Source organism: Anabrus simplex, chromosome X, assembly GCF_040414725.1.
Source record: "Anabrus simplex isolate iqAnaSimp1 chromosome X, ASM4041472v1, whole genome shotgun sequence".
In the NCBI taxonomy this organism is placed as follows: Eukaryota; Metazoa; Arthropoda; class Insecta; order Orthoptera; family Tettigoniidae; genus Anabrus; species Anabrus simplex.
Genome location: NC_090279.1, coordinates 175,782,903 through 175,799,469, shown reverse-complemented (window position 1 = coordinate 175,799,469; position 16,567 = coordinate 175,782,903). Strand labels below are relative to the sequence as shown.

At 38.7% G+C, this 16,567-nt stretch overlaps 1 protein-coding gene across 2 annotated transcripts in view; it reads right to left on the bottom strand.

Annotated features, from left to right (window-relative positions):
- LOC137503105 (uncharacterized) overlaps positions 1 to 16,567 on the bottom strand; it is a 229,468-nt gene that overhangs the window by 51,046 nt on the left and 161,855 nt on the right. Inside the window, exons 1-2 of one of the 2 annotated variants that reach the window (XM_068230559.1) lie at positions 9,646 to 9,714; positions 8,808 to 8,852 (exon numbers count right to left, since the gene is read on the bottom strand). In XM_068230559.1, coding sequence (XP_068086660.1) covers positions 8,808 to 8,852; positions 9,646 to 9,687 — 87 coding nt within the window. In that variant the 5' untranslated portion in view covers positions 9,688 to 9,714. Of the gene's footprint in view, positions 1 to 8,807; positions 8,853 to 9,645; positions 9,715 to 16,567 lie in introns of those variants that run through there. The other variant, XM_068230558.1, reaches the window with a different exon arrangement.

Here is a 16,567-nt window from a genome sequence, read left to right as displayed (position 1 = left end):
TTCAAGTTACCCTGAAGATGCCACTACTTGGAAATTTTGAAGTTTCTGAACTGTGTTGTTTTCGATGTATTTTTGTTTTGCTTGTAGTAAGAAGTGTGAACGTTCTCTTCTAGAGGACACTACTGAAGAACTACAACGGTGCACCCTAGTGCGAAGTGAAAGAACTGTTTTTGTTGAGAAAATTTAATTTCAAAAGTTTGTTCTTTGCTAAATTTCTTTTAGTCATTGTTTAAGTTGGCAATATTAACCCTTTCTTTCCCCTTGTTTTGAATTTAGCCAATCCCGAATTTCTCGAATTAATTTTCAACCAATAATATGTTTCTTCTTCGTATTGTGTAGGGGGTTTCTTGATGAACCAATAAAATCCTTGTGGGAGGGTGTTTTCATTCCAAAAACGCCTCGAACTTTCCGCGAGAGTATATAAACTGCTGATTTTCGGGTCTCGGTGCCACTTCAGTACCATCTTTCAGTGTGTAAAGTACATAGCAGGGGGCGGGAAGCGCCTCTTTCTTCGGGGAGCAGTTCAACACCAAGGTAATGGCCTTCTAATAACTTCTTTTCTTGCTAGCTCAGCAGTTTAACTCTCGGGGCGGGTCCGAAGCTTTTCTACCATGTAACATTCCCTAAAATGTAAAGACTCTTAGCCTCTATTCTCTTTCAAAACTACATATTGGGATAGAGAGTGCTTAACCCTCTCGATCTCCCACTCATATTGCATTGAGGTGAACTTATTTTCACAACCGTTTCTTCCCTTCTAATGTAACGTAAATTGTTTCCTTCTAAAAGTCACCTCTTTAGTATGGGATTAGCCCTTGCATTAACGGCCTAGTGCCAAGTAGGTTTTAAACAGTGTATTAGGAGTGCAGATTGCCTCCTCTCAATTGTTATTTTAGAGGTCAAGTAATTAACCTTTTTCTCACTTAATAGACCTCAGTAGGTTGGATACGTTACCCCTGTGTATATGTCCTTAGAGGACAACTTGAAGGTGGAGTTTGGTGTGGCCTTTAATAGGCTTAATGTTGAGAGCGAGTGGCTCTTTCTCGAAAATTGAGTGTTGTATGCCTCGAGGAGGCTTTACTGTGTAATTGGGAGCGAGTGCTCCTGGGCATGATTGGGGTCTTCTGCCCCTTCGTTGAATTTCTGTATATCGTAAGATTGAGCTAATTGTTCATGTATGGTGGGTTTGGCTCTCGGAGCCCATCCTGTAACTCTGTAATTGTACATTCTCGAATAGTGGCTTTGCTACTCTGTACCTGCCATGCTTGTTATTTCTTAATTTTGAAAAGAAAATATAACCTTGTTAAATTTTAAATTCACTTTAATTTCGTAGCCTGAGACCTGTTCACCCCCCGCACCTTCTTTCACCTCTAACTACCACGGAAAACTCCGTAACATTAATAATGATGATAATGATAATAATGAGGGAGAGTAAAGTTCGTACTGTTTTGCGGGTGTTTGAAGCATACCTTTGTAGATCGTGTTGTAGAAAATGTTTGCTCAGAAATTAGTAATCAGTACCAGTAATAATAATAATAATAATAATAATAATAATAATAATAATAATAATAATAATAATAATAGTGATAAATTTGATGATAAAGTTCATTCTTTTTAAAACGCGGAGAGTAGAAAATTTGAGGAGTATCGTTTTCAGGATATGTATGAGGAAATACATCGGCTGGTGTAAATTCTAACATAACTTTGAGGCCTAAGTTAGTAACAGGATGTCAGAAGCCTCAATTATCAGTTGGTACTGATGAGATTGTCGAGCCGAAAATGTATTCAGGCAGAGTTTTTATTGATATTGCGCAGGCATTGCTTAACAGTGTGTATCTAGAATGAGCCCCTGCGTTGAAGTTGAGATATGTTCCAGGGATAACTGTGAGACCACGTGTATTTTGTGATGGTAATGTTCAGATGTAATTTACTTTATTTCCTTGTTTCAAAGATCTCATGAGTTAATTCATTCAAAAGCTAGGACAGTTACAATATTAAAGACGAACTGAATTATTGATAATACAATAATAATACAATAATACAATGATAATACAATAATACAATAATAATTTAAATCTAAAATACAACATTTTCAAGGACACAATTGTGTGTTTAAAGCAAAGTTGTACATGCCATGAAGGCTCTTGGAGGGGTTGAAGGTAAAGGCTTCGAGCATTCGTAACCTCGGCACGTGATGGGGTGGAGTGGTTAACTCTACGCTCGGCCGCCTTTGCCCCCAGGAATTAACCTGGCAGTCATTTTTGGTGTAGGCTGAGTGAACCTCAGGGCCATATGCACCTCCGGAAGTGGAAATCTCGTTTCTTAAACTTTACGTCTTCCTGACAGGGATTCGAATCCACGTCCTTCCGGGCGAACCGAGCACGCCTTTACCGCCTCGGCCAGGCAGCCCCTTGTGTGTTTAAAAGTTTATATAAATACACCCATACGGCTCGAAATGAAACCTGATAATTTCATCTAAGCAGGCTAAATAAAAAACATTACATTTTGTCCACAAATGTTTCTTAATATTTCTTTTGAATTTCTTGAAATTCTGACAAGTTTTTTCTAGTCTGGAATGGAATTAAATGCTATAGTAGCACTATAAAATGCACCATTTGTTCCATACTACACTGTTTTCATTCTAGGGACATGTAAGTTTCCAGATTGCCGTGTTCCATGATCATGAATAGATAATTTACTGATGAGGAGGCCTATGAGTTTTATATTTCCCCAATCCAAACTATGTTTAATTTTGAGGCAAGTACTACCAAAGGGTATGCAATAGATAATCTAACCGGAGGAATGCCTGTTGATGAGAATATTACATGTCTGGACATAAAGAATATAAAACTATAAAGGGTTCTCGGTGCTTTATTTTGAAAATTTTGAAGTTCTGCTATTTGAACTTTGGTGCAGCAACTCCATACAAGATTAGTGTATTGTAGATGGCTATGAATTAAAGCGTATTAAACACACATTACGTTAGAATCAGAAAGTATTCCACTTAGTCTATTCAATACACCTATAGTAGGTACTAGTTTACTCTTAATAATTTTCAGGGCCGATGGCCTTAGATGTTAGGCCCCTTTAAACAACAAGCGTCGATAAATGCCAGATGACGCTCCCAGATTTTGTGAAGTTGCCACAGTAATTATTTACGAAGAAGACTTATTCTTAGTGCTAGTGGAATAATCTGGTTCGGATTTGAAAATAACCGTAGATCCATATGGTTAGAATCATCCCATGATTTCGAGTCTTGAATATCGAATGTATATTTATTTAGGTCTCACGGATAGAAGTCTTGGATAGTATGAAGGAAGATTTAATTTCAAACGTTACTCTAGAATTCGTTTGTTTTTAATGATGACATTACGTCAAATTGATACGATATTTTAGTTCATGGGTACTCAGAAGTGTCTGTTGGGAATGATAAAACAGTTTTGGTAGAAAGTCAGGACATACGGTGTAAATGTGAACTTAAATGTACATTTTCTAGTGTACAATTTCTACCATTACATTATTTCTTGGATTTTTTGTGTTAGAAACATTATTCATTACCACTACGATAAGACTTGGAAGTCATCTCTTTTTGTATTAGAAACTTTATTCTTGATCACTACGGTAGAACGAGGAAGTTCGTTCTGGTGTTAGAGTATTATTCTTTACCACCACATTAGGTCTTGCCATTGGTATGGGAAGCTCATGCATGGTGTTAGAAACGTTGTCAGTGACTACCGCTGTAGGTCTCCGAAGTTCGGTTTTGGTGTTGGGAACATTGTCGAATATCACCACGATAGGTTTCCGAAGTGAAACCTGATCTTTAGTCATTTTTTCATTTATTTCTCTTTCGTGTTATTTATGAAACGGAAATAGTATATCCAGGTGCTACGTTGTTGGTGGTCGAGGAGTGATGTTAATTATGTTACATTACGGTCAAGTTAGGTGATCTGAATCGAGTCAGCTAGATGTGCTTTCTAGAGTAGTGTCGCATATTTACCACTAATTTACGACATGCAATTAATGATTTGCTTTTCATGTATTTGCATTTAATGGGTGATAGTCGCTTTGGATATCGTGCGTTGTAAACGTATCCAGGCGCGGTTCTGCCTTTAGGTCACATGGTCATGTGCCCCTCCACCGATTAAAACTATTATAAAAATCAGAACAACATTATGCACGATTACTGTCACGACCACCTTCAGTGAGTTCAAGAGGCTATGATTCACCATGGTTGTTCTTGTTCTAGCAGCCCTGGACTAAACTAGGCAACATAGTAAAGGTCTAATCCCGGATGGGACCGACTCTTTCTTATACCTGAACATCATCCACTCATTCTGCGAGCTGTGAGGGGTGAAGGGGGTAATGGCAAATTCCATTGACCCGGTCACAGTATTTCTACGACGTGACACTTCAGCGCTAGTTCGTATTTTGAACTTACTTCTCCTACAGCCTACTAGATAACATCCAGCTACACTTTCTTGTCGGCATATGTATTATTAACGCGCGCAAAGGTAGTGTTTGAAGCAAACCTGTGCTTACCTTGTACGTCTGTTAGATTAATCGTGTCCATCGGTGTCGATGTTCATTGTAAGTCTGAAAAGTGTGTGAAGATTAGTGTGATGTATCTGAATGTATTCCTGTGCGAGCATAAGTGTTTTTAAAATGAATCAAGTAAGCTACTTACAAACAAAATCTCTTAATTACGAAAACAGATTATTAGCTAAAGAAATTGGCTGACCAAGACCAGAGCTTAGCATAAATCGTTCAAAGATAAAAATAGAACCTACAATCGCAGTTTCATATACAAGAAATAAGAAGGTAGATGATAGATAGATATTTATTTCAATAATTAATTCCAACGAGCCAAAGGCTCATACAGAGGAATTGTACAATGAATAATATATTCAATGGCGGATTAATTTAAGATTAATTTAATTGATTTAATTGATTCCTAGTGTTCCTAATATGTTGAAAGTGCCCCACCCATTTCTATCATAACGAGCCGCCACTGAATTACGTTGTGTCTGATATTTTTAAGTAAGCTCGTTTTTGAGTTACGAGCTGTATTCAATATCGTGTAGCGATGTTACGTAAATAGATTTCACCAGTGAGAGAACTTCACTTAGGAATGCGTGCTTTATTTAGATTAAGGACGTTGAGGTAACAACTTAAATTGTTGGACCTTTCTTTCGACCCGTTCTTATTAAGTGGACGCCGGTGGCGGTTTCTGGTATAGCGCAATGGAGCAATGAACCTCCAGTTTATATCAAACTAGCTGATGTACCCGTGCTTCGCTACGGGATTGGATTCTCAGAGAGACTGGCCTTGTGATTTCCCTAACTGAAGTCAACATAGGTCATTACAAAAACGTCGGTAGGAAAGTAGCGATTAAAAGCAATGGTATCATATAAAATACTCGATCAAATGAAAAAGCCGCACATTTTCTCACCTTTAACGAATGGGACTACGCTGCCGATCTAACAGTCCAAAGTTCCAGAGCTGGAATGATCAAAGCCGCAGATAGCCGTGATCCGTGAACACCCTTCTTGTAGGTCTTCACATTTAGTTTTCTTCCGACTCTGAAATACCACTCTTACCATAGTCGGTACGGTAAAACTGATTAAAACATAGATGACCCGAATTTGTATTCCCTACAACTTTTGTTATGTAATATTTTTCGATAGAACCAATAACATAGGTACCGGTATTTAAAAATTGCATTTTAGGCGCCTTCCCCTAAACTACAATTCCATCCAGGGTGAATAAATTTGTTTATAGCTTAGACTGTTTCTCATTCCCCGACTCTATATAACGATTTTCATTAAATTATATTAACACATTTTCTCGTGGATCGGCGTTGATATAGACTTAACAACAAAATTACAATTTCATGAATATCTGTGTTGTCACAGTCGGTACGGTAAAATGTATAAGACATAAATGGTCGGAAATTTAATTCTATATACAGTAACTTTAGTTATGTCTACTAATAATTTAAATATTTGATAACTAAATTTTAGGCCTTCCCCTAAACTACCATTTCACTCAGTGTGAATAGAATGCTTCATAGCGTAGATTATTATGGCTCATTTTCCGACTACGCATGCCAATTTTCATTGAGATAGGACTACTGATAACGTAAATATTTAAGAATTTCATTTTTGACCTTCCCCTAAACTACCATTTCACTCAGCGTGAATAAAATTATTTATATTCTAGATTCTAGTGACTCATTCCTCGGCTTTGAATACCAATTTTCATTACGATAGGACCACTAATAACATAAATATTTGAAAATTAAATTTTAGGCCTTCCCCTAAACTACCAGAGTAAATAAAATTAATTATGGCCTAGATTGTAGCGACTTTGCATACCGATTTTTATTAAATTCTCTTTAGCCGTTTTCTAGTGATGCGTGTACATAAATACAGACAGACAGAAATTATGGAAAAGCAAAAAGTGCATTTTCTTGTTACTGTGGACATACACAACTACTTAATATTCATAACTCCCTTGTCAATCTCGAAGCTCTTGCTTATCCCATCTATCCGTAATATACTCGTACTGGCTTTCAATTCATGTGAACTGCGAACGTTCCGTGGCTGGATACTTGTCTGGAATGAACCCCCTTGGAAGGCGATCTCTCTGTCCGCACCTGGGCGAAGGGAGTGGCAAGGTGCGGGGGGACATCGGCCGGCACGTAGACAAGACAAGGATATCGCAGAAACAGATATCTGTGCTTTACGCATGCGCGATAAGCCACTCTCTCAAGACGTGTTGTCGGGGGTGTTGGGGTAAGTATGTGCCTGCCATCTGTTGCCCTTACAGGAATTCAACTACGTAGCAGAAAATTGTGCACATAATTAGCGCTAGTGTTGAAGAGCATCATTACTACCAGCAGTCACATTAAACTGCCAAATTCCAATTGATGCCTTTTCCCAAATATATCAATACATACTAAACATCTATTCATTTGCCTTCTTTGGAATAATTACTTTTTGGAGAGAAAATTAACTTAAAAATCACCGAGGCAAAGAGTAGTGGGAATGTAATACCAATGAAAACGCTAATTGCCTAGCCATAGGCGTCCTTACGTAAAATTAAGTTACCAACATTGTGAACAGTGCGAACATACATCCCTAAAGTTCACTCGTGTTTTTCAAGTCTGATGCTAGTGTTTACAAAAGTTTGCAATAGTTATCATAATTCGTAATATTACTGTACGCTGTGCAAGCGTGTGAGTGTTTTTCTGCACTGTTGTGCCGTTCAGGAACTTAATTTTTAGGACATAAAGAAGTTACAATATTTTTTCCGTGTGTTTATTTTTGTGCACTGTAGTTGCGTCCATAATCTTTGTTCCCGGGAAAGGTAAGGAGCTACATAATGAGTTTGAACAGTGATATGATATTTAAGAAGATAAAATTTTCTTCTCTCCCTCTCTCTTGAGAGTAAACCTAAGATTAAGATTAAGGATGCCGGGTGCCCAATGCCTGATCTTGATATAACGAGGCATCCTAAAAGTAAAAGTAATGAAATCGTGCGTAAATTCAGAGTGGATATATATAAAAGAATCGAGTGGATCTGTGGGTGTGAAATGACTAACATGTTGATTTTTCCTTTTTTTATGATTCATGTGTGATGGAAGCGAAGAGACTTTTACAAAAGTCGGAGTGGTATATTTAGGACATTTGTCTCCAAAGATAAAGAAACACAAAAGTTCTAAATCTCATATGCTTGCCCAGTTACAATTCGATCTCCTGGGAAGACACGATAACCGTCAGTAATTTGACTGTGCTTACAGGCAGTCTGTGGAAAGAGACAACGATCAAGTACGGAAAAATCGTTATGTGCTGTGTAAAGTTCTGCGGCGCGTTTGAGATGGCATTGCGCGGGCATGACGAAACAGGTGAATAATCGAATCCTGGCATATTTCGAGGCCTCGTTAATTTTAGTTCTGAAATTGACGTTGCATTAAGAGACCATCTGTCCAAAGCTACTGTTTTCAAAGGCACCTCGAAAGACATTCAGAATGATTTGCTTTCGTGCATGTACGAAATCTGTCGAGAGAAAAGAAAAAAAAACAGAAATCACCACAGCGCACTTCATTTTGGTAATCGCAGATGAGACCACCGATATATCAACTACAGCACAATTTGTTATCGTTCTTCCCAACGGTAAGCCAGTTAAAAAATTCTGGGGTTTCCTCTCACCCTCTAGTCATGATGCTAAGACAATAGCAGTGTGTTTAAAATTTTCTTTGAGCGAAGTTGTGGATAATCCAGATAAGTTGATTTCACAAGGTTACGATGGAGCAAATGCAATGAGTGGTCACCATTCAGGGTGCAAGTTCTCATCAGGGAAGATTTTAGGCATGCACATTATGTTCACCGTTATGCCCATTCTTTGAACTTAGTCATGGCACAGGTGACAGTGGGGGGGGGGAGGAGAACTGAGGCGGGCATTCTTCCTTCTGTTGAACCCCCAGTGACGAAAGTCACGCGCCGCCACTGGTGGAAGCAGGAGAAATATAAAAACGCTCAACTTACTCTATCGACGGAGAAAAGGCGGGTAGAACGTACTTTTCTGGACAGTGGTTTATATTCAAAAAGTCCATGCTCACAAACTAGGCTGTAGCAATTTAGATAAACACAGTGTGCTTGTTTTTATTTATAGACGGTATAAGTTGATCTCATGCCTTGGTAATATTCTGTTTCAGTAACGAACTTAGTTACTTGGGTGTCGTATCCTAACTTTCGAGAATAGCGCTCTATAATTCATTATTTCTGTTGTAATTGTTGAACTGTACTTACCGTTTCTTCTTCTTCTTCTACATAACTCGCCCGCGTGGATCCTGCCTGAAAGAATAAAACAAAGAAAACATTTGTATTTTTAATATTGCATTGAATGTGGACAACACACACAATCAATTCTCTCCACTTACTTTCCCTGGATCTTTGGCGATAATAAAACGCAATTTGCTGCGAGTAACGGCTTCGCTAGATTCGCTGCACGCCCTTTCAGTAGTATATTAAATTTTTTTAAAAGGTATTTTCTTTCATTTTTTGAGAACATTTCTGGCCCATCCTGTTCAATCTTAGGCTTCGCTGCTGATGTTCTTGTGAGTTCATTAACCTGACAGCTGGAGAGATCCTCAGATAGCACCTCCGAAGTCTATGCGGGTATAGGGAATCTACAAAAACCGGCAGTCGGTGGTGCCAAATTGAGGTAGACTAGGCACGGCAAGTAGGCTAGTTTGGAATTGCTTTCCTCACTTGATCAGAAAGTGCTATTGCTCCACGAGTGTGTCGTCCTACACAAGACTACCTCAGCAACTTTCATACTGTCAGAGCCATAATAAGAACGTAACTAAAATACATGATTGTATGAGTTAAATAATTTTCTAAGTATCAACAGATGGCATTTCAGTGGTACTTTCGTTTGAACAATCAAAATCTTCCTGCCATGAGACAATACTCGTTAACTAGCCGCTTGAGGAATGCATACAACAATGAGAATGATCGACTCGGTTGAATGTCTACCCCGTGTTAGTGCTCATGAATACAATGGAAAACTATGAAAAGCAGTCAGAAAAATTGGAAAGAAACAAGTACTGTATTTGAAAGCAAAGGACTAAGTTAAAAGTCTTACCAGCACGAGTAGTAGGACACAGAAAGCCACGATGATCTTCATATTGATGCAAGACGTATTCTGACAATGTTTGGCGCTTACCCTGATGAATATATATCTTAAGTTGTATTGCAACATGAGATATGGTATCGAGTCCTGCAATGTTATCCTGTGAATTTTAATAGGAGACGCAAATGCAAATGAGTCGATAAGGCTGGAAGATAAAGGAAAGTAAAGGGAAATTGCTTAAATGTGACGTTCAGTATGTCCTTGAGCTAAATAGAAAGTGGAGATTTTTCCATTGATATGTTCGTAGGCTGGATTTCTATCTAGAAGTAGCGTCATCAATTCTAACCATTGCACCGGTGATCCTCATCATACATAAGTTGCTCTTAAGAGTCACATGTTTATACTCTGATATCAGAACGCAAATCTTCTTTGGATTCCAGACAATAATGAATTTCTACACGAGTTCTTCTCGCTAAGAAACACACTCTAATATCTGCGGAGGAAGTGTATTTAGATCTCACATAGGGGATAGGACAGGAAGTGATAAATTTGTTGTAGTACGACGAACACACCGAAGAGTTTTCGTTCCCAGGTGTCTATACCTTGGTGAACAGCGTACATTCAAGATCGAGTACGTCCCTCCATTTATGATGGCTACCAGTGAAATTCATAGACGAATCAGACGCGGAGTGAAGTCCGAGCATGTCCTCTACATGGCGATGAAGACTATGCGTATCTGTTTGATCGAAGGTTTGTACGCCACGAAGTTAATAGACGTGGATATCCAGCGGAATCTCTCGTTCCTGAAATCATTACTCGATGTAGCGGAAGAAGGACGTGTTTGCGATGCTCGTCAACTAGGTAAATACACTCTATTCTTAACTTCGACACTAGAATTGTGGATACTCTGTTCTCTTCTCTTCTAAATCCAAAAACATATCCATGATTCTATGCTTTTTTCGTGGAACGGAGAATAAGTACCAACATGAAAGTTTTATTTCCACCCTATAATGTCGGATAAAGAATGTTCCAGGAAAGACGTGCAAACAGACTCCTGATAGCGCCACATCCTAAATACGGTCTTCTTCACTCGTTTCCTAGAAGGCGTTCCTTTCTTTGTATTCCATCAGTGTATATATAGAAGATAGGGAACATGAAAGAGCAAATTTAATGTAAAGCAGAGCCGACGAATAGCACTATGGATCTGCTAACTTTTGAGAGGGATGCAGTGGTTGCGCGTGACTTTTACAGTAAGGGAAGCACATATTATAAGCTAAGATGATATATACAATAAAATAAATATAATAACTCACATTGTCTTGCGCTATTCGAATGCTAATTCCATCCGCCTCTCCTTCTTGACGAATTCTTCTATGACAATGCTGTAGAATTTTTCTTCATTCTTTGATGACTTCAATTTTAGTAACGTCCTCTCAATCGACAGTAGAGAGAAGTTCGAGAGTCTTTGTTGTCCCTGTGTGTTTCTGCAGTAGGTGCGGATTCTCCGAAGTGCCGAAAACGAACGTTCAGCACTAGCACTGGACACTGGGATACTTGAAATCAACGCACATAACTTAAACAGTTCAGAAACAGTTCCACTACTTTTTAAATAAAACAAAATATTTATAACTCCCATCCTAAGATACTCATCGGAGGAATAAGCTACGCTGAACTCGCTTCTGAGACGGGCGAAGTCATAATGCTGACCGTAACTTTGTTTCAAAGAACAGAATGCTGCTTCAGGAAAACTTTTTTTCGTGTTCTTTTGATCAACTAACTGTAAAAATGTTAATTTCTCGAGTGCTTGGAACCGAACTTCTAGTTGGGAATATATATTGTCATATATCTCGCAATATATGCGACGGAAGTGTGAATTTATATCACAGGTTTAATTTTGACGTTGCCTCTTCTTTGCCAGCTCGTAGCTCTCTTGACATTTGTTCCATACTCTTTCAAATTCATTTCTTTTTCCTTGAATGATACTTTTTGTTTCCTCTATTTTGGCATTACAGAAATTTACATCCAGTGCTTTCGTTTGAAGAATGTCAAAGAGGGAATCGGTTAAGCAAAATATCTCGCTGAAATTGAACTGGAATTCTGAGAGAACACTGTTAAAACCTCGAGCTTCGTGATAGGTTTGACTATCCCATTGCTCTGGATTATCAAGGATATTCTCGAACAAGTGAACCAATTCTTCTTTTTGTTCACGAACTGTTTCAACAAATCTTCCGTTGTAATTCCATCGTGTTGGACACACTTTAGGAAATCGTCCCTTGACTTCTTGATCTAATGCAGCCGTACTCTTCGTCGAATTAGAATAAAAAGAGTCAAAGCTGCTCAGAGTCATGAAGAATATAGCGTCGGGATATTTGTCTTTCACTCTTTTCTGTGAACCACTGAGGTCTCCTGACATCACTGCGGCTCCATCGTAACATTGAGCGACTAGTTTAGAACCACAGTTGAACTCGTCTGTTCTGTGAAACACGTGATCTGCAAGCGCAGGAACACAGCGATCGGCGCTTACGTCGGTAAATCCAAGAAATCGCTCCTGTACTTCTCCATCAGCAGACGTGTACCTACATAATAACAGTTGAAAGTTGGGAATGGGCAGAAATATCAGTAGTATCATCAATAATAACCGCCACGAATTGTGACTGTGATATTTCTTGCTTTATTTAGGCCAACAGTAGAGTTTTGATGCTTTTTGACAGCCACATAACCAGCCTATTTTTCCATACTGTTCTGTATTAAAGTGTCGAACACGACGTTTCGTTGTAGTTTTTACACCCAGTAAATCAGGCATTGGTCTGCCACCGGAAATGATATTGCTCTTCTCTTGAAAAGCCCTTGAACTCATGCCCTGTTCCTCAAAAAACAACAAATACCGTACTGCACAGGTAATGTTGCACAAAATTCGAGTTAAAGGGTATTTTTTACTTCAAGGGAGGAAATGTTTGCTTCGAGAAATCGAGAAATTCATGTAACCGAATTTCGAATAATAGAGAAAGAAATACACGTGAACGATATGATAAACAACCGGGAAATTTAAGTTACTTCGAGATACTGAAACTTCGAGCGTTGCCTACGTTATTATACAAGGCCTGGAAATAGAGCCCGTAAAACGCTATGGAAGTGGTTACACTGAAGTTCAATGCCGGGCCGCTAGGATCGCTATCTTGCCCCCTGCCTATCAGGCTCGCGCCTTTAAACGTGTTCATTAACTGAGTTGGTTGTGAATGTATTATGTATTCGTCTGATGTTGAGCATTCGCAGTTCCAGTCATGGTTTATTCACGAGACATTAAAGGTAGTGGAATTTCGTTTCACAAGTTTCCAGTGAATGTTCAATGTTCGAAACATTATACAGAGGAAGTATTACACATGAGATACGACTTCAAGCTGATCGAAGTAGGCCTCTGTTCCTAAGTTTTGATCCGAGTTACGTCATAAGAATCGGGCGATCCCAAAATTTGACACTGGACTTTTCTTAAACCCTGCTACCGTGACCGGCAATCATTTGAGAGGCATCTTCAAACTCAGAAATCTTAAATTAGGAAACCAACGAGGAAAATAATTTGCCCAACAAATTTCACGAAAATGAATGTAGCAAGAGCAAAAAATATTGTATTTTACCCTGAAACAATCTCTGGTTTGTAAAGTATGGAGGTGGTTTTGTCCCGAGAGCATAAAATACAGTTTAAAATAAGCCATTTGTTTTATGGAGCATTTTATTAAATTGTTCAATGCGCATAACGTCTGCAACACTTCACATGGGACATTTTCAGTAACGAGAACAAAGGAGCATCTTTTAACCGGGCGAGTTGGTCGTACGGTTAGGGGTGCACGGCTGTGAGCTTGCATGCGGAAGATAGTGGGTTCGAATCCCACTGTCGGCAGCCCTGAAGGTGGTTTTCCGTGGTTTCCCATTTTTGACACCAGGCAAATGCTGGGGCTGTACCTTAATTAAGGCCACGGCCGCTTCCTTCTAACTCCTAGGCCTTTCCTATCACATCGTCGCCATAATACCTATCTGTGTCGGTGCGATGTAAAGTCACTAGCAAAAAAATAAAGCATCTTTTAGTACTGAAGATGAACTGTTCAGTTGGTTAATTAATGATTTTCTGTCATATATTAAGAAACTTAAAATGCATTCAGAGAAAGTAAAAAAAGAATCGTGAGAGAAATGTATCAGGCATAGATCTTGACTACCCAGTCCACTGTGGCCTGCGTAAAATACCTCATAAGTATACATTTGCATTATGCATTGATGAGGAACCTAACGAAATATGACATCGAGCTCTTCTTCAGCTACCTAAGACGCCAAGCGGAATACAATGACATTATGGTTCGTGTGGCAAAAGAAAAAAAAACAGACTGTAAAGGATGTTTAGAACATATCTGTTCTCCAGCCACTCAAAGTCCAACATTGTGTCTTATTCGTTTTCAAGCTCGAGGAGCCCTCAGATACCGAAAATCGTCTGTGGCACTTCTGCAGTGAACGACGGAATTTGTCACTTCCGCTACGCAGTACTTGCCCCGAAGAGAGTTACTAAAAGGTGTACGTTTATTTTTTCGAAAGACATGTTCAACAGTGAAATTAAGTGTGGAAAGTGTAAAGGCGACAAACCACCTCTTTTTCTACTATGAAAATTTCTGAGACCTCTGTTAGACAACATTGCTTTGAGCCACTCAAGTAGAAGAGAGAAAGTTTTGAAACTTGATAAGAAGCCCCTCAGAAGGAAAGTTTTGAAACTTCAATGACACATCCAAGCCAATGCAGCACCGCTCTATAAATAAAGTACTGTCAATACTCGCAAAAACATTCAGTTCTTTTTATTTAGGATATACTTTACTTATTGACATATACGGCCATGCGAGTACAAGGGGGCAAGACCGCGATCCTGGCGGCTGAATGGTGAACTAGGAAGCAACCCGTTTCCACGAGTGCATTTCAAGGCCTTGTATTGTAGCGTAGGCAACGCTTCGAGTAATGGAGGCTCGACTGTACTACCTTCATTGTTAACAGAGGAGAAGGAGTAAGGTTGTATCCTTATTATATACATTATAATGTGCTCTAGATTTCCATCTTTCTCATTTGGGGTTTGGGCTTCACCGATATCCTTGGTAGCCCTCAGTATACGCTACTGGAACGTACGCCGACAGATACCAAAAACCATGCTAATACTTAATTTTCTGGTCATTCTTTAGGAGAACAGAGTGAGAACTGCGCCACGGGGGTATGCTACTGAACGAATGTATAAAGTTATAACGTACGGTACCTACAGTTGCTCTGTCAGTTTGCATGATTAAATGTGACTGCCTATATTATCGCTAATACCCTTTTTGGCACGTTCAATGTTAGTAATAACTTGTTACCTATCCCTAAAATGCTTAAGTCATATTTTACTTTTTTAGGTCATATTTAGCTAGTTTTAAGGAATATTTGCTTGCATAGTTTATTCTTCTTTATGTCATACATTTGCAAGCCCTACTTATCACCAGGTACGTATGATACTAGTATATGTAATGGGCAAAGTAGCAGCCGGGTTTTCAATATCCTTACTCGATGTAACGGGTCGTTTGGTAATTTTTTCTTCAGATACCTGGAGACCCATGTCTTCCTCTTGTCATCAGCCCCACACTATACACTATCCTATCAAACGTATCCGGAGACCCAGGAGCGGCGCTAAGAAGCTCGGGGCTCCCCCGCAATAATTGAAAATGGGTCCCTTGTTTCCTGATAAGGAAAAATACAAGTTTATTTCGTAGTACAAGGTTGTATATTGTTACAGTGAACAACAACGACACAACGATGTTGATGATAATAATAATAGTAATAATAATAATAATAATAATAATAATAATAATAATAATAATAATAATAATAATAATAATAATAATATACATAAATACATTATCATTATAGACTGTTATGCCTTTCAGCGTTCAGTCTGCAAGCCTCTGTGAATTTACTAAATGTCGCCCAATCCTCGATTTGCAACTAGTGTTGTGGCCTCATTTAATACTAATAATAATAATAATAATAATAGCCTCCGTGGCTCAGGCGGCAGCGCGCCGGCCTCTCACCACTGGGTTCCGTGGTTTAAATCCCGGTCACTACATGTGAGATTTGTGTTGGACCGTTGCCTACGAGATACACAAAGCCGGGAAATACAGCACTCTAAACTTGTCCTCGAGATACTTCCGACAGGCGCCGCTAGAGTTCTCTTTATTATTCTGTCTCGCCCGCTCATTGCAACACGTTGGTTTGCGAAAAACTATAAAATTTAATTAAAACTAGTAATTTCAGAGGACACCAAACAGATATAAGATAAAAAATAGACTAAGAGCAATTGTATGACTTATTTTCTAGAACGTAGGCCTTTGTCTCACACTATGTTAAGACGAAATAAGTAATTCACGAAAACTTCGTGATCAATTAAGACAAATACATATCAGCATCATTAATGTTCAAATGATCACAAGGAACAATTTATTTAATCTCATAGAATATTATCTATAATGTATGACGTATACGTACCGATACATAAGATTAGCTTACCTGAGATGCAGGAAGTTATCACAATTTCAGCACTTTGCGGTTCAGGGGTTTCCTTCTGAAATTCTTGAACGCATCATCCTGATCGGAAATTTTTGGTGAAGTTCAGATATCTTAAAACGTTTTTCTGATTACATTGCCCGTATCCTACTTCTCAATTTAAATATCGTTTCCCTTAACTTGGTATTTGACTTTCTCGTCAATAAATATTTCGATTTAAAAAGAGCTACTCGTAGCCTTTCCCTTACATAGAAATGAGAATTGTACCCCTTTTTCGTTTGTGACTGGTGTAGAACCGTTATTTGTTGAAGATATATCATTATCTGAATCAGAAATTCTGCTAAATTTTGATGGTACGTCATTTCTGGGAGCTGGA